The sequence below is a fragment of the Rhinoderma darwinii genome, chromosome 5, assembly GCF_050947455.1.
Source record: "Rhinoderma darwinii isolate aRhiDar2 chromosome 5, aRhiDar2.hap1, whole genome shotgun sequence".
Taxonomy (NCBI): Eukaryota; Metazoa; Chordata; class Amphibia; order Anura; family Rhinodermatidae; genus Rhinoderma; species Rhinoderma darwinii.
The window spans coordinates 268,271,746-268,299,343 of NC_134691.1; the positions used below are offsets into that span (position 1 = coordinate 268,271,746).

A 27,598-nucleotide genomic window follows, 5' to 3' on the forward strand; every position below is an offset into this window, starting at 1 on the left:
ATTCTAATAACATAGCCCCTGTACGATCAGCACGCAGATGAAATTGATAATATATTATACAGTGTGCATAAAAACTAGTGCAGAAAAATAGTAGTAAGTAGATTTAGCAGTAATGCAAATTTATTTATATTTAGTGGCTTAGGTGACATTGGCGTTCGCAGTGTGCTCTCGCCATTTTCTTGTGTGCTATCTCTCTATCTATCTATCATCTATCTATCTATCTATCTATCTATCTATCTATCTATCTATCTATCATCTATCTATCTATCTATCTATCTATCTATCTATCTATTATCTATCTATCTATCTATCTATCTATCTATCTATCTATCTATCTATCTATCTATCTATCTATCTATCTATCTATCTATCTATCATCTATCTATCTATCTATCTATCTATCTATCTATCTATCTATCTATCTATCTATCTATCTATCTATCTATCTATCTATCTATCTATCTATCTATCTATCTATCTATCTATCTATCTATCTATCATCTATCTATCATCTATCTATCTATCTATCTATCTATCTATCTATCTATCTATCTATCTATCTATCTATCTATCTATCTATCTATCTATCTATCTATCTATCTATCTCATATATATGTATATCCTATCTATCTATATCCTATCTATCTATCTATCTATCTATCTATCTATCTATCTATCTATCTATCTATCTATCTATCTATCTATCTATCTATCTATCTATCTATCTATCTATCTATCTATCTATCTATCTATCCATCTCATATATATTGATATATAGTATAGTCTAGGCTGGGGGGGGGGGGGGGTACTGTATGTGTGTGGCTGTGTGTTGGGGGGTGGTGTTTTTTTTTGGAGCGGCTGCATGTGTGAGGGAGGTTTGTGGGGGGAGCATCATGATGCCCCAGAATTATTAATATTCCTCCTGCATCTCTAGTTCCCGTCCCAGATCATTGACCTCCAGTTTCTTTTGCGGCGCAGGGGAGAAGACGGACGTCTGCTGTAGGTGAGTATTTTTATTTTTCATATTACTAACTTTATTTTTTTGTTTTGCAGGTTCCTCTGGACCTATTGGACTACATCGTAGATGGACTACTGCAATGATCTACGAGTTGTTATTTTAATAAAAAAATATTTTCTTATGTCTCTGTGTCTTATTAATACTTTATTAGCACCTTAGTAATGGCAGTTGTCTGTTTGACGACGTCCATTACTAAGGCGGGTCTTAGTATTAACCAGTAAAAAGGCTGGCAGTAACCCCCCCCCCCATTATTACCCTGATATCCACCGCCACCAGGGGTATCGGGAAGAGCTGGGTACAATCCAGTACCCGACCATCTGTAGTAATGGTCGGGCAGTGGGGCGGCCGCAGGTGCTATTATGAGGCTGGGAAGGGCCAAAAACAGTGCTGCTGGTATTGCTAGGCTGCTGCTGCTAGGCTGCTGCTGCTATGTTGTAACTGGCTAGTTATGAAAAAAATCAATAAATCACGTGGGGTCTCCCTCATTTTTATAACGAGCCAGATGCAACATTGACGTTGTTTTAACGCGCATAACACGGACGTGAAATACGCTCGTGTGAATAAGGCCTAAACGGCGGATGCGTGCTTTTACGCTGCATGAAAGATTAAGGCCTAATTCACACGAGCGTAGTTCACGTCAGTGTTACGCGCGTTAAAACAATGGACGTCACACGGACCTATGTAATTCAATGGGGCCATTCAGACATTCAGTGTTTTTCATGCAGCGTGTGTCCGCTGCGTGAAACTCACTGCATGTCCTATACTTGTGCGTTTTTTGCACGTCCGTGTGCTGTCCGTGATTCATGCAACAGTTGCTAAAGAAATGATGAGAAAAAGAAAACTACCTCCTTCGGTTATTTTTGCTGACGTAAAAAACGTGTGACATACGGATGACATACACGCGTAAAAAACTGAACTGCAACGCAAGAAAAACGCTGTTTTTTACGTGCGCAAAATGGACACGTGTGTGTGAATAAGGCCTAAGGCTGAGTTCACACAGGTCGGATATGCAGCGTAAAAGCACGCATCCGGCCTGTGTGCCGCAGGAATTCCGGGTGAAAAACAGCACCAAACCGTGATGCAGTTGTTCGCCCGGAATGTCTGCTGCGAAAACCTGCAGAACTTAGGCGGCCTGCTAGCAGGCCGGCCTCTTGGATGACGTCTCATCCCAGTAGACCGCTGCAGCCTGTGATTGGCTGCAGCGGTAGTCACATGGGATGAAGCATCAATATATTTTTTGTTTTCTGAGTTGCATTTTTTGCGGGAAAACTGTTCGACAACTGTTCTTTTTTTTTGCGGGATTTACCTCCCCATTGTATTTAATGGGGAAATCCTGCAACAAATAAGCAGCGTTTACGTAAATACAATTGACATGCTGCTGAATAAAACTCTGCTCCGCAGGTCAATTTGGAGCGTTTTTTTCTGCTCAGTATTTACGCAGCGTGTGGATGAGATTTGTTTTATCTCATCCACTTTTCTGCTACTGTATTTGCTGCAGAAAATCTGCAGTATTTATGCAACGTGTGAACTGACCCTGACAGCTCCATCCTGCTTGTCAGAGACACACAGGACCCGCCGACACTGAACTAGTCAGTCCTGTAGACCTGACGGATACAGGATTCAGTGCAAGATACAGCTGCTCTGTATACAGAACACAAAGCAGCTGTATCTCAAAAAGTAAAAATAATTGTTAATAAAATGTATTTAGGAAGTTGCACCAATCACTCTGATGCACAATTATTATAATTTTTTACAAAACAAAAAGATTTAAAAAAAGGTGTTCATAGCCTTTAGGCCTTATTTACACGAGTGTGTTAAACGTCCGTTGAAACAACGGCCGTCCCACGGACCTTTGTAATTCAATGGGGCCGTTCACACAGCCGTTGTTTCAACGGACCACGTGAAGGGTCCGTGAGAAAATACGACATGTCCTACCTTTTCACGCTTCACGCATCCCTCCATAGACTCTCATCTATGGGGGATGCGAGGATCACTTCAAACAGCCATATCTCGGGCTGTGGACCACCTAGAACAGTGATTCTGGTGGCATATGAAAGAGGAGATTCTAATCTTTTATATGACACCAGGATCGCAGATGTGACACAACCGGAGATATCAACAGTTGAGTACACAGTTAGGAATGGAAGCTGTATAATATATGATCACACTGTGTTGCTGGGCAGGAAAGTGGGAGAAGCTGTATGCTGATTGGACAGCGTCATACAGAAAACATTACACCGCCCAGAGTGAAAAGAAAGAGTCGCCTCCTATTTGGCTATTAGAGCGACATCAGCATATTTAGAAAAATGATCAGATCTTTGCAAATAATAATTTTTAAAAAACCAACAACAAATCACACTGGAGTTATCAGCAGCAAAGCGCCTATTAGATCAGTCAGGAGATAGGGAAATGAATTGATAAACTGGTGGACAGAGCAAACCAGTCAGGAGAATGAGGACTATCACTACACAGTTGTAAGATCTACGATCAAGCACTCTAGGAAAGCTGGGTGACAACCTTCATGGGAGTAGTTGGCAGATATATATAATAACTTCTTGATAGAATAGGACTTTTTGTGGAAAAGTATTCTTTATTGCAGGCTCCCAGCAAGCTTTCTTGGCATTTGGTTAATTTATGCTATACAATCTTTTATGCAAGCTTTCAGTGCTGTATTATTATTTCATTAATATTAATGCATCAATTCCTCCATAGATCTCTTTCATTAAAAAAAAACGACACGATCCCTCGTCACTTGTAGGCATTGGCATTCAGAAACGCGGCACGAGTGCAAAGTAGAGACGGAACCTTTCTTCCCGGCTTCCTGTTTCCGGGCGGAGGCACAGAGTGACGCACAGGAAGAGTTGGGTGACTGTCTCATGCCTCCGCAGAGGACAAGATTCTTGTGCCATTAAAGCTATACCCAGCGCTCATTATCAGTGGTAAACCTCCGGGTGGTCATGGCTGCGGGTCTGGGCTGGAGGGTTTTCTCTGCTCGGTGCACGTTGTTGGGCAGGAGGAGCTGTTCTTTGAAGGACAGGTGAGTGACAGGCAGCATGGCTCTCCCTGTATACTGCAGAGGAATGTTATGGGCATATGTATGGCTCATATAGAGCCATGTTATACTGCTTAGACATTGTATATCCTGCATTAATATGGGATCATGACATTTCTGACCGTTCCTCAATGGACAAGGTTTACAGTGCCCCTCTATAGTGCCAGTGTGAGCTGTCAGAAGATTCATCCCTTATTCTTATAATTGGCAGCTATTGTTCCCCCACAGTGCCCCCATAACTATGACCGTTTATAGAGCTGGTACATTTCACACTTTCATGCTGCGTGACATGTCGACACTTGAATTGAAGAAAGTGGTAAAAGTGGCATCGCTGATTCTAAACAGGGCCATGTGATGCGGTCATGTCTTACATGCCACAGGACGTGGCACCACATCAACCAATGACTCTAGTGTTGTCGGTACATTAGCCAGGTGTAACTGGAATGTGGCTGATCTACTGGATTATGCTGGAATAGTACTTATCTTTGGAGTTGGATTCTTTGTTTTTTGTTGACTTTTGCCCTATTTCTCCACAGCTGTACATCCAGTGTCCTACTAGTCAGATACAACGGCACCGACACTTGGTGGAATGAACATCTCTCTGAAACAAATCAACAATATCTGAAAAAGCTGACGTCACAGGAGTACAATGATATGACCACAAGCAAGCTTTGCCCTCTGAAAGATGAGCCATGGCCTTTAAAGCCCTGGGAACCAGGTACCTTAATAGATTTATAGGTTAGAAAATGCAAAACTACTGTTAACCGTGCTTAGTATTAATGAATGGTTGGCACAAGGCATTGCCAGCTTCCTGTACAAGTCTTGTACATCTGTGATAGGATAGGCCCATTTGTGTACCTCCAGTTTTATACAAATCCCTCACAGAGGAATATTACTGTCAATGCAGCCTAAGGCTCTGTTCACACATTGTTTTTGCCTTCTGTCAGCAGTATACGTTGGGATTATTTCCTGACCTATACCACTGACGGAAGTTTCCAACGTATGCCACTTCATAGGCATGCGTCGCTCATAGGCTCCCATTGTAAAAACACTAAAACGTATGCTGTGTGGTATACAGTATATATATATATAAAAAGTATGTCTCTGCATAGGAAAGTACAGCAGACTATGATTTTCCTATACAGTGGAAAAAAAAGTTCTGTGGATGTCTTATGGATACGTTCTGTACTTCCCCTTAGGAAAAAACCCTTCAAAAACTATGTGAACATATGAGCTTTACTTACATGCGACTAAATGCACACGTACACCTGGTAGTGAAGTGGTTAATAGGAGTGTGTCTCCACTAATTATTCTGCGTGAAGTCTATGCTTTATTGTTTATATTTAAATAAATATACCTGCCCTATGTAAAACAATAGTGAAGGGGATGATGTCTATACAGGGCAGAGATGGCATGGTTGTCCACAAGAAATCAACGGAGGCCAGGCCTGTTGGCACCTACTGAATAAATAGCATAAAGGGGGTATGTGAGGTTAGAATGTCTGGCATTGCAGCTCAGCCCCATTCACATGAAAGAGACAGATCTGCAATACCTGAAACAGCCCATGGACAAGAGTGCAAATGTTTCTGAGGAAAACAAAAAAGCATCCATTTTTTTTTTTTCTGAGCTCATACAATCTATTTAACCCCTTAACGCAACAAGGTTTATACGTACGTCATGGTGATTGTGGGGACACAGAAGCAGGCAACACCAGCAGCCTGGCTGTGATTGAACCTTAGATGTTGTGGTCAATAGTGACTGCGGCATCTAAGAATTTGACAGTGCGGGGCTCCCTCTGTCTACCCATTGGGGTTCTGATGGGCTACCATAGCAACCGAAGGCCTAACAAAGGATACCAGATTTGGTATGAGTATATAACTATTAGGTCATGGTATAGGCACCGCTTACTAGATTGCCTGTCAGTGTAACATTGATAGTCAATAATGCTTTAGAATTCTAAGTATTCCAAAGCATTATGTATGCAATCAAACAATCGCCGGTTCAAGTTCCCTAATGGAACACAAAAAAAGTATAAAAAAAAATATTTTTAAAGTTAAGTAAAAGAAAAAAAAAGGCTCCCACCCCCCACCCAAAATATATTAAACAATAAAAAAAATACATATAGGGCACCACCGCAATCGTAACAACTGAAAGAATAACGTTAAAATAATATATGTACTGTATGACACATGGCGTAAAAAGGTATATGGCTTTTTGTTCCCCATACTCCCAAAGGTTTTTTTTTTTTAAAGTTTATTTAATACATTTTATTATGTGTCCCCCAAAATCATGCCAATAAGAATTACTATTATTCCCGCAAAAAACAAGCCGTCATACGGCTACGTTAATGGAAAAATAAAAAGTTATCAAAACACAAAAAATAGCTTGGTCCAGAAATCCCAAGATAGGCCGTTCCAGCGTCCCTCCAATTTTATCTAGAAATGTACGTTTGCTGGGGAATGAAGAGTTTACTTACCTGGTGCCCATTCGGACGCTCCCCTGCTGACGCTCCACTGCGTGAGCAGTGCTAGCCAATCGAATAGCAGGGAGGAGTGTCTCGGATTACCGAAGCAGTGTGCATCAGGAAGTCCGGGAAGTCCTGCAACCATCTAGAATGACAGAACAGGGGGCCCGGGAATAGACGGATCGGTGGAACAAATGCAAATGGAGGGCGCCAGGCAAGTAAACTCAGCAGTCCCCAGCAAACATAATTTTTTTTTTAGCTAAAACCGAAGGGTTGTCTTCTCTTCATGTTGCCTGGGTATCTAAAGAGTGCACTGGGAAAGTAGAGCACATATTGTACAGTTTGGAGTAGGGTTACACGATGCATCGAAACGTCGATACTGTTTCAATACCGTGCACCCTCAAACGGTTCAATACTGTTATTTCATGTATTTCGATACTAAGCTGTGCTGCCACACATATTAGTATAGGAACACATGAATGTAGTGAGAGCGGGGCCGCGGCTGTGTGATACAGCCATTGACCCGCTCCTGAGTCCCGACAAGTGTGCGCGGTCAGCATGAAGTGATGTGACCAGTGTTGCACTAATGATTGCCGGCACTGAAGCCAAAACATGGTGGGCGCACTAAAAAAACACCCTCATGTTCTGTCTTCAGTGCATGCGTTCATTAGTGCAGTGCCAGCCGCATCACCTTATGCTGACCACACGCACGCGCTTATTGTCAGGAGCGGGGCAATGGCTGTATTACACAGCCGCAGCCCCGCTCTAACGGCGGAGATCAGAGAAACCGCTCATCTCCACCGTTATTCCCTTGAATGTTGTGATCAAACTGACAGCAGCATTCAAGGGGTAAATGAGAAGAAGGATGCCATTTGGATTGCGTCACAGGGAATCCCTGTGACGCGATCGAGGGACATACCATATATGGGCAGACAGCCCAGGGTCCATTGAAGGACCCCTGGACTGTCTGACCATATTTCCTGTTAGGGCATACTGAGGTATGTCCTAACAACTGCCTGTGTACAATCGGTATGTAGATATATTCCAGTACAGTAAAGTTTTTTTGTTTTTTTTTAAAGTGTGTATTTTTTTAATTTGTTATTTAACATTACATTTTTTTTTTACAATAAACATTAAAATAAGTTTTAATACTAAAATATACATATTCGGTATTGTAGCAACCGTAATAACAAATTTATAGCGTCATTTATGATATTTACACGGTTATAAAATAAAACCTGCTTTCTTTCACTTATTAATGTGAGGCTCGTGGTGTTATGAGTTTTGAACCTCCATGTGCCTCACATTAATATCAATTAACCCCATCATGTACCTCACACATTAACCCAATGTTTATTATGACTGAGGAACATGATGGGGTTAATTACTATTAATGTGAGGCACGTGGAGGTATAAAAAATTCATCACACCACGCGCCTCACATCAGGAAAACGGAGGAACTTTATTTTTATTGTTGGCAAAGTATAGTTTTGGTATCGAGTATCACAATACTACACAAAGTATCGGTATCTAAGTCCAAATTCTGGTATCGTGACATCCCTAGTTTGGAGTACTACTTGTCATGAATCTTTTGAGGAGCATTTGTATTCATTGCAGCTATTTGATGGTGGTCGGTCTCAACAAGTTTTGCATTTCTTTTTATAAATGGTATATACAGTGGGGTTTTAAAGTATAAGAACACTAGTAAAAATGCTCCTATTTTGCAGCATTTCTTTTTAAAGTTCTCTTCAGGGTTTCCAAGAATGATCTTTTATGAGCCCACAATATAAAATGTTAGGCCTCATGCACACGGCCGTGCCCTTAATCACAGCCCGTGATTGCGGGCACGGCTGGACGTGGACAGCCCCCCGCCTTTTCGGCCCGTGTATGGGAGCACGGTCCGTAAAAAGCAAAAGATAGGTCATGTCCTATGTTTTCTGGTGGCTTTGTACGGGCTGGACACCTTCCCGTAAATATAAGAGAAAGTGTCCGTGGACAATAGAAGCGAATGGTTCCGTAATTGCGGACGTGTGCATGTGATCTTACTGTTTTTCTGCCTTTCCAATGTCGCTGGTGTCGTGATGACATTTCAATCCTGTGGTGAATCACCATCTGCTGCCATGACGTTTCATCCATATTAGCGTCACCTCACATGACTCCAAATGGTAATCTAAAAACAGTTTATAAAGTAGAAAAATATGATTTTATTTTGGGCTTGTAGAAATAAATCTTTTCGAAACCACTTAAATCCAGAATTTGCCGTTACAAACTATATTATCAGCACAATAATTTAGTAGAATCCTAAATATTTTCATGAATTTTAGAATTTTCTTTTCTTTTAGTTACTGTGTGCACGTGAGCGAGCATGGACGCCACACGTTTGTGCAATACCCGATGATTCAGGTTATCCCTGCATGGTTTGAGAATGTCCAGAGCACCTTGTGATGTTACTGAATACTTGACTTTCTCACTCTTCAAGTGGCTCCATAAATTGCTTGATCTGGTTGAGTAGAGGTGACACTAGAGGGAAGTCCACGGCACAACTCTTCTATCTCTTCAAGGTTTGGATCATTATCCTGCTGTATTCTCAATTCTCCTATATAAATAACCTGAAGAATGGAGTGGTTTCTTTCCTTTGTTGGGGTGAAGTTGATTCTGTACAATGTGTCCAGTTCAAGAGTAGGCAGAGGCCGCCAGACTTGAATATTCCCACCACCATGAGACCTTTTTCCAGTGATCTAGCATGAGATGCTGGTTTAACTTGACTCCTGTCAGTGTTTGGCCTTGCTTACCTTTCTATAAGGTGCTGTTGGAACTGCTACTGATTCTTTTGACAAAACTTTGTTCACTGAGAGAGACTCCAATCAGAAAAAGTACAAGGTATTGATTTTCTGATGGTGTGATCATTTTTGGTCTGGCTGATCATTCATTGGGTACAACAGACCCAGTATCGTATTTTAGGGTGCCGTCTACAGTCCCTTTAGGACCTTACATCTTTGCCATGATTTGCTGCTTATACAGCTCTTCTTTTCTAAGAATAAATATTTGACTTCTGACACTTAGATCTGAATCCATGTTTCCAATGTCACTGCTGAGGCTTCGTACACATGGCCATATTACAGCACCGTGCTTGAGCCGTAATTTTAGAGTGAAGCTCATTTATTAATCGCTCTTACAGAAAATCACACCACTACTGCACAGAAAATACGGCATATAAAAATGGGTTTGCTTTTTTTGGGCTGGTGTGTCTGTGATGAGACAACCCCTTTAAATTTAAATACCGTCTTAGAAATAGCTCAAAATCTTGAGTATATCTTTTATGAAAACTTTTGTTTGTGCTTAGAGGTCTTCCTATCTTAAGTATTTATGGCACAAAAGAGAGAAAGGTCCAGCGATGTGTGGTATAAGTGGGGGAAACTCCGTTTCCACTTTATTGAAGATAGTACACCGACAAACAAAAAATCCAACAGAATGACGGATAACACCAGGAGAATAACGAGGTGGTTGAAATGGCAAGAAATGAAGCCTACGCGTTTCGAGCACTGGCTGTGCTCTTAATCATGGCTAAGACAAATGTCTCGTTATTCTCCTGGTGTTATCCGTCATTCTGTTGGATTTTTTGTTTGTCGGTGTACTATCTTCAATAAAGTGGAAACGGAGTTTCCCCCACTTATACCACACATCGCTGGACCTTTCTCTCTTTTTTGCCACTATTTCTTGCCGTGAGCCGTCGCGGTTGATCCGGGCGATACCGAGCACAGGAGTGTGAAGCTGGTGAGCTGGAGGTTTCCTCCCATCCCTTTTTCCTTGCTATTATTACTATTTATGGCACATCAACATACAAAATGCCTAATAAAAAAAATGACCCCATGATTTCTCCTTTTAATCTCATCCTCCTCCTCCTCTTCCTCCTCCTCCTCTTTTTGATCTGGTTTTCTCTCATTTTGCAATTAAAACTGAGGAATCTATACGTAAATCTTCTCTGTCTCCCAGGATATCAGCCATTTTCCTCCCTTCTCCTCACAATCCTGTATCTGGCTGTAAGACCATGGCTGTAGCAGGAGCCTCTGCACTAGGATACTCTGATTTTGTTAAAACCCCCTGCCCCTTTTAGCAGGGATTAACGCATGGCCACGGAGCGTACTATTGCCTGACGCCGGGCAACGTCAGGACCTTATATGTAACGCAGCAAATAATTTCCTAATGCTGGATGTTGTGTGCTGTGAGCATGTATCGCATATAGCATCCTGATGCTGATTCACGTCAATACATTGTATGCGTCGTGGCCTAAGGTGTTCGCTTGAGAAGATACGGGAGAGAAGCGGGGGGTGGTGAGATGAGTAAAAAAAATAAAATCATGTTGTTTTTTTTTGTCCGAGAGGAATAGGCCCGCCAGTGTCATCACGATTGTGGCGAGCGGAAAGGTGCAACAGATTTATTAAGAGGTGTGCATCTTATTCCAACAGAGCAGAAAGCGTATGAAGTGCCCGTCTTATTGGTCCAGTGTGTTCTTTGATCACTCCTATTAGCCAAATGGCACAATATTTATTGTGTCCTTTTGCCTAATAGGAGAATGGACATTTTGCCCTTAACTAGATGCTATTCATCTGACCGTTCCACTTTAAATGGACACTAACTTTTCAAACAATTTATGCTCCTCTAATAGTATACCGATATAAAACATTTGTCATTTACTTTCTGTTAAAATGCATTTGTTTAATCCATGCAATTTCTGTGTGAAGTTACTGCCACTAGGTGTCTCCCTACATGTAATCTGTTGTCAAGCATTGGCCATCGCTGGTTACATAGCAGACGGTGGGGATATGTCACTTCACTGCCTGGCTATAGCTTTCTATGGAGAGGGGAGCAGGAGAAGGACGGAGAGCGAGTGTGAGTCAGCAACACACATGTTGCATGTAGGTCTATGAAGGGGGTAGAGTTGAGCAGGGGGAGGAAAGAGGAGCAGATAGAAATCTTACCAGCAGTGTATGTGTGTTTCTATGTCACTCCAGTGCTGGATTCTCAGCTACACTGGTCTGTACTTCTGTATAATCTCCTCCATGCTGCTGCAGCTTCTATATACGTGATCTATATAGATAGGAGAGCAGGATTCTCCTCTCCTATGTGTGCAGTGTATAGCAGACATGATAGCAGTTAGGCTCCATCCACTATCTTTGACAACTGAGAACCTGCCGTGGGGAAAACTGCTAAATAATGGCACTAAAAAAATCATACCATATAATGGCCAGAAATAGTGTTACACACGTATGACCGCTTATTCTGAAAAGTTAGGTACGCTCTAAGCCCTACCCTTAGGCATTCACCTCCTGAAATGGAACTGATCAGCAGGAAATTACCCTGTGTTTTCTGCAGGATTTCTACAAGACTGTTTGTCAGTCTGTAGGATCTTTTGCATGTTCCTGAAACAAGTAGTGAGGGCAAGTTTATCTCATGTTTACTTTAAGCATTTATGGCATTTCTTCTGCAAACTCTTCATACAGTTTAATGGAGAGTTGTGGAATGAGCCAAGTGCTGATTGGCTCTTTCCATAAATTTCAATAGGTAAGGTTTCGTGAAAGCGCGTCCACCTCTTCATTGATGTGCGTAACTAATGTGGATGCATATGGTTCTAGCAAATAAACCCCATTCAGTAAAAGGTTTGGTGGTGGCGAATACCTGCTACAAATCCTGACAGATGGAAAGAGAAAACTGACAACCCATGGATCGAGAATTTCTGCGCTTTGACAACTTGTTTGTTTGGCTGAGTAATGATGTATCACCTTCAGTATGATGATGGTTGGAGTGCCACTTATCTCGCGGTGAGCCCCTGAACTTACGTTGGGGGTCGGGTATCAATAGCATTACTTGTATAGCATTCCCTTTAGTTGATGAATAGATTCTTTCATTAATTGCATATCTTTTTGCTCCACACGACTGAATCTCTACCTTATCACAATTCTCTGACCCCTTCGTGTATTAAAACGTTTACACGTGTAATGTAGGTAACAGCAGTGTTTTTTTTTTTATTTAGAAAAACTATCTATTTTCACCAAGTTATGAGCGATTTTAGCTTTATGCTAATGACTTTCTTAACCGCTTCCCGACATTTGACTTATCCATACGCCAAAGTCGGGTAGGGGAAGTATGGAGCGGAATGAACCCGCTCCATACGATGCCGGTGTCAGCTGTATGTTACAGCTACAGCCGACACTTCAGAGTAACGAGTGGGATCGCGCTCCAGCGCGATCCCGCTCGTTTAACTCGTTAAATGCTGCGGTCATTAGCGACCGCAGCATTTAAATCGTTAGAGGGGGTCGCCCCCCTCTTTCTAACAACTCATCGCGCCCCCGCAGCGCAATCACGCGGGGGGGGGGGGGTGATGGTTGCTATGGCTGCCTGGGGGCCTAATGAAGTCCCCCAGGTCCGCCATCTTTGTGCACCTACATTAGTATTGCAGTATATCGTGCAAACGATCTAACGGTCGCTGGTTGAAGTAAAAATGTGTTAAAGTTATTTTTTTTGTGTAAAAAAAAAAATAAAAATAAAAATATTAAAAGTTCAAAAAAACGCACCTTTTCCCATTTTCCCCCTAGAGCATAGTAAAAAAATAAATAAACATAATTGGTATCACCGCGTCCGTAAAAGTCTGAACTATAACAATATATCATTATTTAACCCGCACGGTGAACGTCGTAAAAGATAAAAAAAATTGTAAACGCCAGAATCTCTATTTTTTGGTCACCTAATCGCCCACAAAAAATGAAATAAAAAGTGATCAAACTGTCGCATGTACACCAAAATGGTATTATTAAAAACTACAGTTTTTCCGCAAAAAATAAGCCCTCATATCACTTAATCAACGGAAAAATAAAAAAGTTATGGCTCTCGGAATTTGGCGACACAAAATAAATTTTCTTTTTTACACTTCGGTTTTTACTTGAAAAAGTAGTAAAATTTAGAAAAAAACAATATATATTTGGTATCGGCGTAATCGTATTAACCCACAGAATAAAGTTAACATGTTGTATTAATTGCACAGGGAATTCCGTAAAAACGGCGCGCAAAAAACCATAGAGGAATCGCTGTCTTTTTTTATTTTTTACCCCACAAATAATTTTTTTCCCATCTTCTAGTACATTATATGGCACAATAAATGGTGCTACGAAAAACTACAACTCGTCCCGCAAAAATCAAGCCCTCATAGTAGTATATCGACGGAAAAATAAAGACGTTATGGCTTTTGGAAGGTGGGGAGGAAGAAACGAAAATGAAAGTCTGAAAAAGGGCTGCGGCAGGAAGGTTAATGCCCAACTGGGCATGTTTTTACTTTTGACCAAGTGGGCGTTGTGGAGAGAAGTGTATGACGCTGACCAATCAGTGACCAATCAGCGTCATACACTTCTCTCCATTCATGTAATCAGCACAGCGTGTGCTGTCACTTACACCCACATTAACGTTACTGAAGTGCCTTGACAGTGAATAGACATCACCTCCAGCCAGGACGGGATGTCTATTCACAATCCCGATACTTAGGTAACGTTTGTGTGGGACTTGCAGCACAGCACATCGAGATCACGTTATGCTGTCATTTACAGCGTGATCTTGCGAGATTACACTTGTTGTGCTGTAAGTCCCACACAAACGTTACCTAAGTGTTGGGATTGTGAATAGACATCCCGTCCTGGCTGGAAGGAATGTCTATTCGCTGTCAAGACACTTCAGACACTTAGAAGCTGTATCTTTAAAAATAAAAAAATGTTTTATTAGAAAAGTGATTGTAAAAGTTGCATAAAAACACTAAACACAGGCCCTAAGATGGTAAAAAATTTCCAAGTTACCTCCATTCACATCCAGCGGTGCACATCTTTCACAGCCGAAATCTGTATTGCGGGTCAAGAAGCGAGGATGGTGTGTCGTCGCCACCACTACACAGCCGGCGCAGCTCCACCTCCCCTCACTCCCCAGAGTGGCTCCAGGACAGTAGGCTAGCATGTCAGAGAAAGTGTCTCCTCATAGTGGAGCTGCTATCAGTCCGTGCAGGTGCCGAAACCGCTGGGCTGCAGCAATAGACGTCACAAGCTCAGCCTCTGATTGGCTTTCTTAGCTGTTGACATCTATTGCTGCAGACCAGTAGGGTCGGCACCCACAGCTCTGTTATCTCCAGTATGAAAATGAGTTTAAAAGCATGCCAGAGCCTTTCCAGGCAATGCAATCACCTACAGTGGCCACTGTAGATTGTGCCCACTGTAGGTGGTGTTATTGTGCAGCCTGCGGCACAAAAAAGCGCAGAATTCCAGGGAAAGGAACCAATGGTTCCCTTGCCTCGTAGCGCTATCAATTGTATCCACGTGAATACATATTGAGTCCACTTGTGACGGATCATTTTTTAACAGTCGTCACATGGATTGATTTCTCAAAAACGGCCATTAAAAAAATTATTTATTGATTTCTATGGGGGCCGTCGGGCTGTGAAAACGGCCAAAAATAGAACATGTTCTATTTTTCGATGGCCGGTATAAAAAAAAACAGTTGTGTGAATACACTCCTAGAAATCCATTGTTCTGAAAACATGTGAATATAGTCTTCTATACAAAAGTCATCTTATGAACAAAAATGTATATTTGTTATTGTAAAGGATAGCACTGCATACACTACCAAAAATAATGCAAAAAAAAAAAGTGGATAATTTTCCCATAGCAACCGGTCTGATTTCATATAGTAGTTGACCATATAGGTGCCATACTGTGTTAAGGCCCTCTTACACAGGCCGATGATCAGGCAAATGCTCGTTCCCGATAATTCCCCTTTGTAGATCTTTTTAAAGGGGTTTTCCCATCAGGGACATGTCCACAACACAGAGCGTCAGAACGAGGTTTAGGGGGCCCCAATCTAGATCCCAGAAGTGGGACACGCATCTTTCTGACATTTATGGCATATCCTGTGGATATGTCATAAATGTCTCTGATGGGAAAACCCCTTTTAATTGCGGCTAATAGATTGGTTTCTATTCGGCAGCCCGTCTCCCTGTGTAATCAGGGAGATATGCTGCCAACCTGATGGAATTGTATGGGGACGAACAATCGTTGCTTCTAGTGAAAGGAGCTAATGACCCACCCCATCTCCGGCCCTGCACTTTCCCTAACACAGTGTATTGGTTTCATCCAGGGTGTTCTTTAATAACTGTCCCCCATGATGTTTAGTGTGATTTCTGATAGATTCTCACCTTGCATTACAGGCTCCAAGAGGGTTGGTTTAATAGCAGTTAAACTTGGAATGATGCCAATATGGACCAAATCTGGGGAAAGGCATGCAGTCACCATGTTGCAAGTAAGTTTATGTGAAGCGTTTTAGCCTATAATGTATTTTACTTTCTGCTTATGCTTATCTGTTTATTGGGTTCTATATTTATGCATTTTGTGTTATTTGTAGTTCTCAATTTTTCTCCTTTCTTTAACCCCTTCACGACGGCCATACGGCTATATACGTTCCAACTGCTGATGGGGTTTAATGAGTGCAGTGCTGCTTCAGTGTGAGCAGCGCTGCACTCTAATGTCTGCCGGGGTTATAAGAGCCCCTGGACTACACACCCCAATGTAGATAGCGCCACACACAAACCCCTGTAGATAGCGCCACATAAGCTCTCTCTAGGAGAGGAATCCCTGGCCAGCTCTTTGGGGATTTCCATCCTAGAAGGAGCCCACGATGTCCCCGCTGTTAATACTGCCACCCCTGTAGATAACATCGAACCCCCTTTCCCCCTGTATATCGCGCCACCTAAAATCCCACTAGGAGCGGAATCCCCGGTGACAGATCGCTCTGTGCCAGGGATTCCGCTTCTAGAGAGAGCCCCTGACGTCACTGTCCATTTGGACAGTGACGTCAGGTGCTCGCTCTCTAGGAGCGGAATCCCTGGCTGACACTCTGACTGGGGATTCTGCTACTGTAGAAGCCCCTGCTGTCACTATCCATATATGGACAGTGACGTCAGCGGCTTTCTAGGAGCGGAATCTCCATTGTTAGATGACTCTTTGCCGATCATTCCGCTACTGGTGAAGCCCCTGGCGTCACTATCCATATATGGAGAGTGATGTCAGGGGCTACTCCTGAAGCGGAATCCCCGGCCACAGCGCTACCGATGCTGAGGCAGGGGATTACGCTTTTAGAGTTAGCCCCTAACATCAGTGTCCATATCCATATGTGAACAGAGACATCATATGGACAGAGACATCAGGGGCTCCCTCTAGGAGCTGAATCCCCGGCCAGATGGCTTCTGCTCCTACAGGGAGCTGCAGTGTTACTATTTACAGGAAGGGGCTGCCAATTATGGGGTAGGGGTGCTGATGCATACAAGGGTAGTGGCGCTATCTGCGGAGGGGAAGTGTCGCTATCTACATGGTCACTGTGGCATTATATTGGCACTATCTACAGGGGACACTGTGGCGCTATCCCACATGGGCACTCTGTGTGGCACTATGTGGGCACTAGCTACAAAAACCCTTTTGAATAAATTGCATAATTTTTTTAATTTTTAACGCCCACGAAAAATGGATGGTGAAAAAAGGTCAGACTGCAGGGAAATGGGTTCAAATTTTGAGACATATCGTCGATATTAATCCGTTGTTAATTGCCTTTTTTTTTCCACGTTGTGTAAATATAGCTATATAGCCCTCTAATCTGCTCATAACGATCCAGGGTGACCGTGTGTGAATTAATTACAGTAGTCTAGAAAATGAAAACCTCATAAGTCTTAAGAAAAACCAAAGTAAAAATAGTTGTGATATTCAAGGCGGTTGCAAAGATATTATTGTTTAAAGAAGTGCATATCAGAAATGGAAAATTTGACCTGGACACGGGCATCAATGGCCCTTGGTCATGAAAGGGTTAATATATGGCTTTCTTAGGCCCCATGCACACGAACGTAAAAACGCCCGTAATTACGGCACGTTTTTACAGGCCCATGGACTTCTATTGGCCACGGGTACCTCCCCGTATGCTTACGGGAAGGTGCCCGTGCCGTTGAGATATATAGAACATGTCCTATTTCAGGCCGTAATTACGGCACGGGCAGGCCCATAGAAGTCTATGGGGCTCCCGTAATTACGGGTGACTACGTATGTGCACCCGTAATTACGGGAGCGTTGCTAGGCGACGTCAGGGGATAGTCGCTGTCCAGGGTGCTGAAAGAGTTAAACGATCGGCAGTTAGGGTATGTGCACACACACTAATTACGTCCGTAATATACGGACGTATTTCGGCAGCAAGTTCCGGACCAAACTCAGTGCAGGGAGCCGGGCTCCTAGCATCATACTTATGTACGATGCTAGGAGTCCCTGCCTCACTGCAGGACAACTGTCACGTACTGAAAACATGATTACAGTACGGGACAGTTGTCCGGCAGCGAGGCAGGGACTCCTAGCGTCGTACATAAGTATGATGCTAGGAGCCCGGCTCCCTGCACTGAGTTCGGTCCGGAACTTGCGGCCGAAATACGTCCGTAAATTACGGACGTAATTAGTGTGTGTGCACATACCCTTACTCTTTCAGCACCCTGGACAGTGACTTCCGATCACAATATAGATGAACCTGTAAAAAAAAAAAAGACGTTCATACTTACCCAGAACTCCCTGCTACTTAATAGAGAAACGATTGCTGTACATAAAAAAAAATGTAATTTCGCAAATGTTCTATAACCTGCCTTAGACGTCACTTGAGTTTTTGCCCCATGCCTTTCAGTGTTCAGAACACAGCTCCCTTTAATTGTAACCACAGCAGTGTCCACCCTTCCCCTGTAGTAGTAAAAATTGTGTTCGCCACCCTCTTCACTGAGGCGCCTGGTTTCAGAATTGTATAATGCCTTATTCACACGACAGGGTCCCGCACGAGCCCGAGTGTCGGCCGATAAAATCGGCCGTTTTTCCCGGCCGTTTTGCATTAGTTTTGCATCAGTTCCGGGCCGGACATATCTGGACAGTGACATCAGGGGCAACTCAAGGGGAATCCCCATGTGTTCGGGGATTCCGCTTCAGGAGTTTCCCCTGATGTCACTGCCCAGATATAGACAGAGACATCAAGCGCTCTGTCCAGGAGCGGAATCCCCGAACACACGGGGATTCCGCTCCTTCAGGGAGCTAAAGTGGGGCTAGCGCAGAGCAGGGAGATACCTCCCTGCTCTGCTATAGTGGCGTCGCTACAGTAGTAGCAGCCGCAGCTGCTAGTGGCGCCATCGGCCATGGAAGGTGTCGCCGGGCCAGGGAGCTTTTAAAACAAGCAGGGGAAGGGAGCCAGCGCAGTGCTCCCTTCCACCTGCTGTACACCCCGGCCCTGCCACACAGTGTATCTCCAGCGTACAGCCATTCGTCCGAATGGCATCAACTCCTCCTCCTCACATGCACTCTGCGCTGTGAGGAGGGAGCGAGCGACGGAATACATGGCCATCACTCGGGACACATTCCGGTGGTGGCCGTGTATTACCCGGCCCCATAGACTTCTATGGGGGCCGGGTAAACGGCTGAAAATAGGACATGTCGCATTTTTTGACGGCCAGGTTTCCCGGGCCGTCAAAAAATTGGTCGTGTGAATAGCCCCATTAGGGGTCTATTGTTCCTACAGCAGCCGGGTGACGGCCGTTTTATGAACGGCCGTCACCCGGCCGGGAAACCCTGTCGTGTGAATAAGCCTTAAGGCTTAGGCTCTATGGTAACACTTGGTTGCACGACCCCAATGTTTCCAGACAATGATTGCAGCAGTTCTAACTTTGTCAGAATCCACGTAAACCGTTGCCTAGCCCTCCTAGCCCTAGCCAGGTTTTGCCCAGCTCTGGCGTATCCTATGGATTTGCCTTTAGGCTTGGTTCCCATGGGTCAGATACGCTGCGTCAGAATTGCGCAGTGTATCCAACCTGGAACCCGCAATACATTCCGTCTGAAAAACCGCACCACGTTGTGGTGCGTTTTGTTGGACAGATTTTCTTCAGTGGCAAAAAATGCTCATACTTAGGTTGTTGTTATGGCGACACATCCATCCTGTGCAGTCCGGTCCGGCCTGACTGGATGACGCTGCAGCGGTGGTCACATAGGATGTAACGTCATTCCAGGAGGCTGGCCCTATGATGTCATCCAGGCCGGCCTCCTGGGATGACGTTTTATCCCATGTGACCGGCCCTGCAGCCTGTCATCCCAGGAGGCCGGACTGAACAAAGAAACACAGACTCTGTGTAAGTATGTTTTTTGTTGTTTTTTTTGCGTTTGCATCCACGTTGAATTCAATGAGGAAACCCGCAACGAGAAATCAACTAAAACGCAGCATAAATTGGCGTGCTGCAGAACTAAATTCCGCACCGCAGGTCAATTTATTAACGTTTACGCTGCGGTTTTTTTCTGCAGCGTGGGCATGAGATTTTCTAAATTTTATCCGCTTTGCTGCTGCTGCTGTAAATGCTGCGGAATTTCCCACAGAATTCCAGAAACCGCACCCAAATGGGCTTCCCCTGGTATTGCAGCTCAACCCACAGCCCATAAGCAAGAGTGGTGGTGTTTGTTAAAAAACAGAGCCTTTTTCTAATTTTGGACAACCCCTTTAACCCTTTTGCTGCCTGGCTTTTCGTGACAAATTTTACACGTATGACATATACAAATAAACCCTGAATTAATAAAACACAAGCGTAACGATTTGTAAAAAATGCATAAGAATTCTTGTGTACAGCTAGAAGTGTGATCCAATCAGATCCTTTAATGCACAACATCTTAAAATAAAAGCTCGACCTTTGCAGAGTTCATACATGCCACTTATGTCTATTTCTTCGTGTACATCTCCTCACATAATCGCAAAAAAATACCTGAAAAGACCAAATAGCTTGGTGATCCAGATGTCGGTTAACATCGGAGTCACAAAAGGCCTCATAGGTAGCTGGAGCAACTGCAAATCTTCATACCACTTAAGTAGGAAACAACAGGCCCCCTATGTGTGACAATCACAGAACATATATCCGCTCTGGTTGGTAAGGGGATTGATACCATGTACAAAAGTTCATATATCTCACAACTGGGGGTCACTGAAAAGTTGTACACCGGAGAGATGACAGTAACAGGCTGTGTACCTTCTTCCTGCTCTCACTTGCACAGTCCCATCCTATCTCCCTCCCCTACACAGACACAGAGTATGAAGTAAGACTTTTTATCCTGATTCCTGACTTGAAATGAGTACTGCTAGAGCTTTGATCCTGGCGTCAATGCTAAGATAGCTTTAAAATGATACCAAAGGAAAGCTCTAGCCCTTTTATTCGCACCAATCGTATACATTCATGACGTACGTCCTTGGCAGTGAAAGCGTTAATTGTCAGAATTCTCATTAAAGTGAGGCTCCACATTTTAACAACATTGGCTGGAAAGTCAGCAGTGTACAGCCTGATGAGCATGTGAGCACAAAAGTGTTGCAGCGGTAATGACCTGGGCTGCAGTGGGAATTGAGGCGTACCTGCGGTTACAAATAATTTTGCATTAATCAATAGTACAAGCGAATGTAAGAAACATTGTAATATATCTTATTAGGGGAAAATTGCCTTTTCCTCCTCTTATTAGGCTACTTTAAGGTAGCCGTAAACATTAAAATTTTATAAGCCAATGGGACCCACAGCCATGTCAAGAAATCTCATCTACACGTTGCTGTTTTTTTCTGCACGAAAAAAGACCTGCGGGGTATATTTTTAAATCCGTATCCTGTTAATTTATCTTGCCTTTCCGCTTGCGAATTGCATCTGATTAGTTTTAAAAAAGTAAAAATAAAAACGCACCTATTTCCACATCAAAAAGAAAAAAGAACCGCTCCTAAAAACGCATCAAACGCACTTTTAGGTGTGAGTTTTACCTGCGGAATGTGGTTTTGATGTGGATTTTCTGCACCAAATTTCGCAATGGGTGTATTTAGCCTATTTTTATTTTTTTTTTGATGATTTCCAAGGTGGTGGGAGATTTCTCTAAGCTATAAACCGCACACACTGCGCAATAGGTGAATAAAGCAAACGTAAAAAATGGATATAAGTGGGTAACGGTGGTAAATTATTCTTTATCAATGTGGTGACCCATATCTTCTGGGAGTAGTCGGAGTACAGTAATCAAAGGCTCCGTTGTCCCTTTCGTTTTTCATGACCATGTTGACAGCAGTGACCGCTGCGGATATGGTTGAAGGAAAAGGTGATTACATCGTTCATCACCACATAAAAACGACAAAGATAAGTTTTCTAAAAGTCAACGTTGATTAAAAGTGACACTTTTTATTTGTTTACTGCGAGATGAAATAACTGCTTTCCATACTCTGCTTCTGAGACGTCTCCTGCTGTACATGACTGGCAGTCAGATTTAGTCTGGCAAGCGCTCAGTGAATGCTACTGCACACGGGAAATGGAAGTGTGAAATCTTCCATTGTTACCCAGCTTCATATTTTATTCCTGTTTTAATTCAGAGATACTGTATCTGTAGTCAAGCTTTGTCACATTTGGTTAAATCCAAAAGGAAATTATGTATGAGTATACTCTAAAGCAACAGCGCCACCTACCTGCGTGCTCGTCTTGGTATAAAACACTCATCTGGAACCTAGAGGCTAATAATATACGGTAAGGACCACTACACAGTAATATTGTTTTCTTTTGCACTTTTATTGGTGAACTTTGTGTTTTAGATTTGGGAATTGCATAATCGCCTGTTTCCTACTGAACTTCTATTTCTCAAATCACTGACTTTTTTTTTTATTTTTAGCTGGAATGATTGTTGTAGTAAAGAACTGCAACTGCAGGGAAATCGTATTATCAGCTCTCCTAAAAGCAATTTACAGCCATTGCATCCTTTCTGTGGGAAGGGGCCGGCACAGTGTGGTGATGACCTTTACAGCAGCCCTTCTGTATACAATGCCTGCATTCTGCTGATGGCACCAGAAAGAGCAGCCATGGCTAATTTGGTTGCCCCTATTTACCCTAATCACTCCAAATTGTAAAGGAACAAATAAAATAGGACAATAGACACAGTATTAGGGAAATTCTAATTCCATAAAGTCATACTCATTATAGTCTGTGAGGTCTTAGGTGCAGTTTGCCATTGGTATTGCATTGTAGAGCTGCTTTCCCTGTAGAACAAATAAAGAAGAAACATGGTCACTAGTTGGGTTTCATGGTTCTGTAGTTTTTAGTTTTTTTTTTTTAACCCTGTAGAACTACTATTTAGGTTTTGTTAACATTTTAAGTTATTAGAGTTTTACAGTATTAAACAATATAAACCTTTTTTTGTTTTTTTATTTTCAATTTTCACTTCTGAGTCCGCATGTAGTAAGCCCAAAAAAATAACTAAAAGTGGTTTAGGCAGCAAACGCTACTCCGCTGTTAGCGTAAAGCGATCACATAACAGTACTGTAAATCAGCTGTCATTGGAGTTTTTATATCCTACTATAGGGTTTTTTTCCATAATCAATATTTCTCACCTATCCACAGAATAGGTGATAAATATCTGATTGGTGGGGGTCCGACTGCTGGGTCCTCCACCGATCACGAGAACGGGCATACCTTGCTATTCCTGGGTGCCCCATCGGAATGGAGCAGTAGTGCGCATGCTCAGCCACCGCTTCATTCATTTCTGTGGGGCTGCCGAAGAAACCCTTTATGCAATATATGTAATTAAAGCATGTCAAATAAAGAATAAATAAAGCATAATAAACAAAGACCTTGCGTTGCTTCTCCATCGTGGCGTACACTATATCATATCTTAACTAGACTTATGTTGCACCTCCAGTCATCTACCCTTAAGTACAAGTACATTTCGTTGAAATTCCTGCCGGCTTATTTACCTACTAGCCTCTGTTTCTGTATCGAGGTCGTGGCCTGGAATCATGTGTGCAATTTTTCCCTATTGCGTCTCGGAAGAAGGGAAATGAAACTGCCCCACAGTTGAAAGAAAGCTTAAATTTCGTTTCCTTAGTTTGTGCCGCTTTCACCCGGTACATTTTCATTATATAAGATAATGGTTCCCTGGGTTGTTTCCACACTAACTCGATTGATTTTCTGCCCGCTGCAGCAATGAAACGAAGCAAGCGGTTTTTATCCACATTGGGAGTATCTTTATTTATAAAGCAAAGAATTGCCCAATGTCGCGTTAAGCAGAAACGAGCTGACTAGATGTTTGGCTATAAATGTGCGCACACTGTTCCAAAAAAAAATAATCAGAATTTGAGAGCATTTCCACAAATAATGGTACAAATTAGCGCAAATCACATTTGAAGCAACAAGTGTGGCAGAGACCCATTCTGTATCTCTTAGATGGTGTCGAGTATGCCCTGTGTATTACTTTTAGGCAACATTTCCGTATATCGCGCAGAGGGCAATAATGTATGGTCTTTTTCTATTGGAGGAAAATGGAGGCATCCAATGCCAGGTCATCTTGACTTCATTTGTTTAGGTTATTTGTGATACTATAGTACCAGACCGAATGTAAATAATACATTTGTGCAATATGAGACTTCCGCGAGGCGATGGTCAATACTAGCATTCTGAATTGTGACAATATTTTCCTTATGTAACTCTGGGTCTATAGGTGATTTAAGAAGGGGAATGGGGTACTAGGCTATTTTATCTGGAGTTCCGACAAGGAGAGAATTCTTTTCTCTGAGGGTTGAATGGGATGGTGCAGTGAGGTAATCCTACGAGCAGGTTCACTATAGAAAATCCTGTGGGATTTGACGTGTCGAAAATTTGTGTTAAAAGAATTAGAAACGATGCAGTGGAGAACTAATGTTTAAAATCTCGCAGGGTTCAAATCTTTTGACCACGTTTTTCCTCGTCGATATTAATAAAGGGTTGGTCTTTATGTCCATCGGTAAGATGTCATAGGGTAAGTGAAGAAGGTTCATCAGGGAAATATTGGGAACAAATTTTTGTTCTAGCCTTTTTACTGTGTAGAATGAAGTGGAATATGTCCAGTCTGTAAATATTAGTGTCAAGGCCGCCAAGTTATACAATCTTTCATTGGGCAAGTTAAACCCGCCATTTAATTTAAGTGGTTTGCCACACCATTGACTATGTTTGCTCTAGTCCCATAAGACTGGATCGTTTACAGCTGTTATTGTGCTGTATATTTTTTCACGTCTTCTGTACCTCTGCCAGGAGAAAATTATCAGTCAGAGTATCGACTGCAGGGGCGGGGGGGGGGGGGGGGTGATGGCGGTCACATGATGTGATATGGAGGATCTCACTGTGAAATCTACAGTTGTGGATCTCCGAGATGTAAAGGCCAGTGGCCCAGAGTCGAAGTCTATTAATATAAAGGAAAAGATCTCAGAACTGGCCTTCAGTGAAGGTCCTCCTTATGCTGATATTTGTGTGGAATCTTGGAGAGAAATGCACAGTCTTTGACTGCTGTGAGGCAGGGTCTGTATGAGTATTTATAGAGGGTCTCCTTGCATGGCTGTTAAGCTAGGAATTAGTCATCGGTTGTCACCGCTTGTCCCCTCGATGGATGCATTCACAGGGGAGGTGTCTTCCCTGTACCGGGCTACATATAGCTGCTGGACTCTCTAATAACGGGGGTTTCTGCTCCCACGGCAGGTAATCCGCACAGTGGGGACCAGGGTTATGCAAATCTTTGTTCTCTGCCTGGCTGCGGCTGGCCGATGCGCTAAGCAAGATGGCAATGGCTAAAGCAGCCACACACTAGTCTGCACTAGTGATGTCAGCCGGTCCAGGACAGAAACCATAAGTCAGGAGGGTCTCCGCTGCTGTAGTAAAGATCCGTTGAGCGGTCGGGTCAATATGCAGTCTCCCCTTGTCTATCCCCACTACTTCACAAATTCCCACGTGGAGAGGTTGGGACGCAAGATGGCGCCGCATAGAGTTGCGGTTCTAGGTGTGCGTAATTGAGACTTCCTGGGGGGTGCTGAAAGTCAACTCACCACTGTCAACCGATGGTCAGCCACTCTCTCCCGGTTGCAATGGGGACCAGATGGCGCTGTGTGAACAGGTCTGCAGTTTTCTTTGCAGTGATTTGGGAGCTGTAATAAAATGCTGTGGTACTGCAATTTTTAAAACCATTGTCATGCCTTATTAGTTGCAGTTTTGTTGCGGTTACCAGCGTTTTTACATGTGGTACCCCATGAGGTGTTACGAAGAACATAAATAGTAGGTAAGTAAGGCACTAACAAATGACCAAACTTTAATATATATTTGTATGTTTTTTACACTGACCATCAATATCATACAATTTTTTTTGCTTATTTAGCATTCTGTTTATCCACTTTTCTAATTTAAAGCTAAAAACATATTCCAATCCTATCTTTATCTACTTTCAGGTCCAAGACTGTCATGTGATTAAGTTTACACCAAAAGAGGATGCTGGCGAAAGAAGCGCTACTCTCACTGTAGGAGGAAAAAATGTATCTCCCTTCTATGTAAGTTTTATCCTTACTATTAAATAATTTTACATACATTTCATGTAAATTACACTTTATTCAGCATTGGTGGGTTTTCTACTGAATGGGGCTGCGCTGCAGTACCAGGCACAGACGCATGTGTGGGTGCGCTGCTGTGTTTTGTACAACAGTAAAGGGGCCGTGGCACTCCCAACATCCTCCGTGGCCCCTTTGTTCTGCAAATCGGTGGGGGTCCTAGGGGTGGAATTTACACCAATCACACCTTGATGCCATGCCCTAAGGATAAAACCCCCTTTAAGGTCATGTTCACACAATGGCTTTTAACAGATTGCTTCCGCAACTAAATCCGCCCATAAACTGCGTTCATTTCAATTGGTAGTTCTCCATAGTTCATACGTCGCAGATTTTTCCCACGTCGTGGGAGGGGGGGGGGGGGATTACATGGCAATTCTTGATGCAGTTTCCACACGGAAACCGCATGGAAAACTGCAAATCTATGGCAGAAATCAAAGGGTCAGCATCGGATTTCTGAATCATATCTGGAATTTGGATACCAAAACATATTCTTTCTCTTTTTTTCTTTTTACCAAAACATCTACCTAATCCAAATATTAATACGTTTGCGACACCTATAATATTCAAGCGGTGCATCTTTATTTTAACCCATAAAACCCCTCCCGAACATCCGCCGTAAATGTATACGGCGCGGATCGGGTGGGGGAGTATGCAGCCATGGTCAATAGCGACTGCGGCATCTAAGTGGTTAGGAATCCCCCTGTAACGTTGCAATGGCCCCCCGCGACGCGATCGTGGGGTGTCGACAGTCGGCATGGCAACCTTCTTCCGGCAGGGCTTCATAGTAGCCTGTCAGTATAATGATATACTGCAATACAATAGTATTGCAGTATATCATGCAGGAGATCCAATGATCGCCGGTTTAAGCCCCCTAGGGGGGGGACTAATAAAAAAGTTAAATACAGAAAAATGTAAAATTATTTTTTTGTTATTGCTATAATCGTATTGACCCGCAGAATAAAGTTAACATGCCGTTTTTACCGCACGGTAAAAACAAAAGATTGAGGAATCACTGTCTTTATTTTTTTTTTTTTTTTTCTCCTATTTTACCTCGCAAATATATATATTTTTTCCAGTTTCTCACTATATTATATGGTACAATTAATGGTGCTGTAAAAATCTGCAACTTGTCCCGCGAAAAACAAGCCCCCATACGGCTGCGTTGCTTTATAAAAGTATCCAATATCGACGGAAAAATAACCGTTATGGCTTTTGGAAGTGAGAAGGAAAAAAACTACATTGAAAACCTTAAAAATAGAAGGGTTTGATACGGTCATTATAAGTTTTCTTTAATAATGTGAAAGCTAGATCAATAAGTCAATTGGTGTTTCATTGATTGCTATATGCATTGGTAAAATGAAGACAACCCCTTTCCGTATTCCATATCGGCCATTCATTTGAACCTACGACCTGTAATACTAGGTTTTCCCTGCATTGCTTGCTGTAGTGGAAATGTCTCGCCAAATGTGGTTTCCCCCACCATAACCGCTAATAGCCAGGGGCTAGAGAAGCCAACGAGAAGCCAACTTCTGTTTTAAAGGCTGCTTTAAGCCCTCTATATCCTCTAAAATTCCTTTTAATATGGCAT

The 27,598-nt window shown here is 42.8% G+C and overlaps 1 protein-coding gene across 2 annotated transcripts in view; it reads left to right on the forward strand.

Annotated features, from left to right (window-relative positions):
* The first annotated feature begins 3,822 nt into the window (after positions 1-3,822).
* MRPL3 (mitochondrial ribosomal protein L3) overlaps positions 3,823-27,598 on the forward strand; it is a 96,242-nt gene continuing 72,466 nt past the window's right edge. The window contains exons 1-4 of one of the 2 annotated variants that reach the window (XM_075828599.1): positions 3,823-4,055; positions 4,607-4,788; positions 15,770-15,861; positions 25,855-25,953. In XM_075828599.1, the coding sequence (XP_075684714.1) occupies positions 3,976-4,055; positions 4,607-4,788; positions 15,770-15,861; positions 25,855-25,953 (453 nt within the window). In that variant the 5' untranslated portion in view covers positions 3,823-3,975. The remainder of the gene's footprint in view (positions 4,056-4,606; positions 4,789-15,769; positions 15,862-25,854; positions 25,954-27,598) is intronic. The other variant, XM_075828598.1, reaches the window with a different exon arrangement.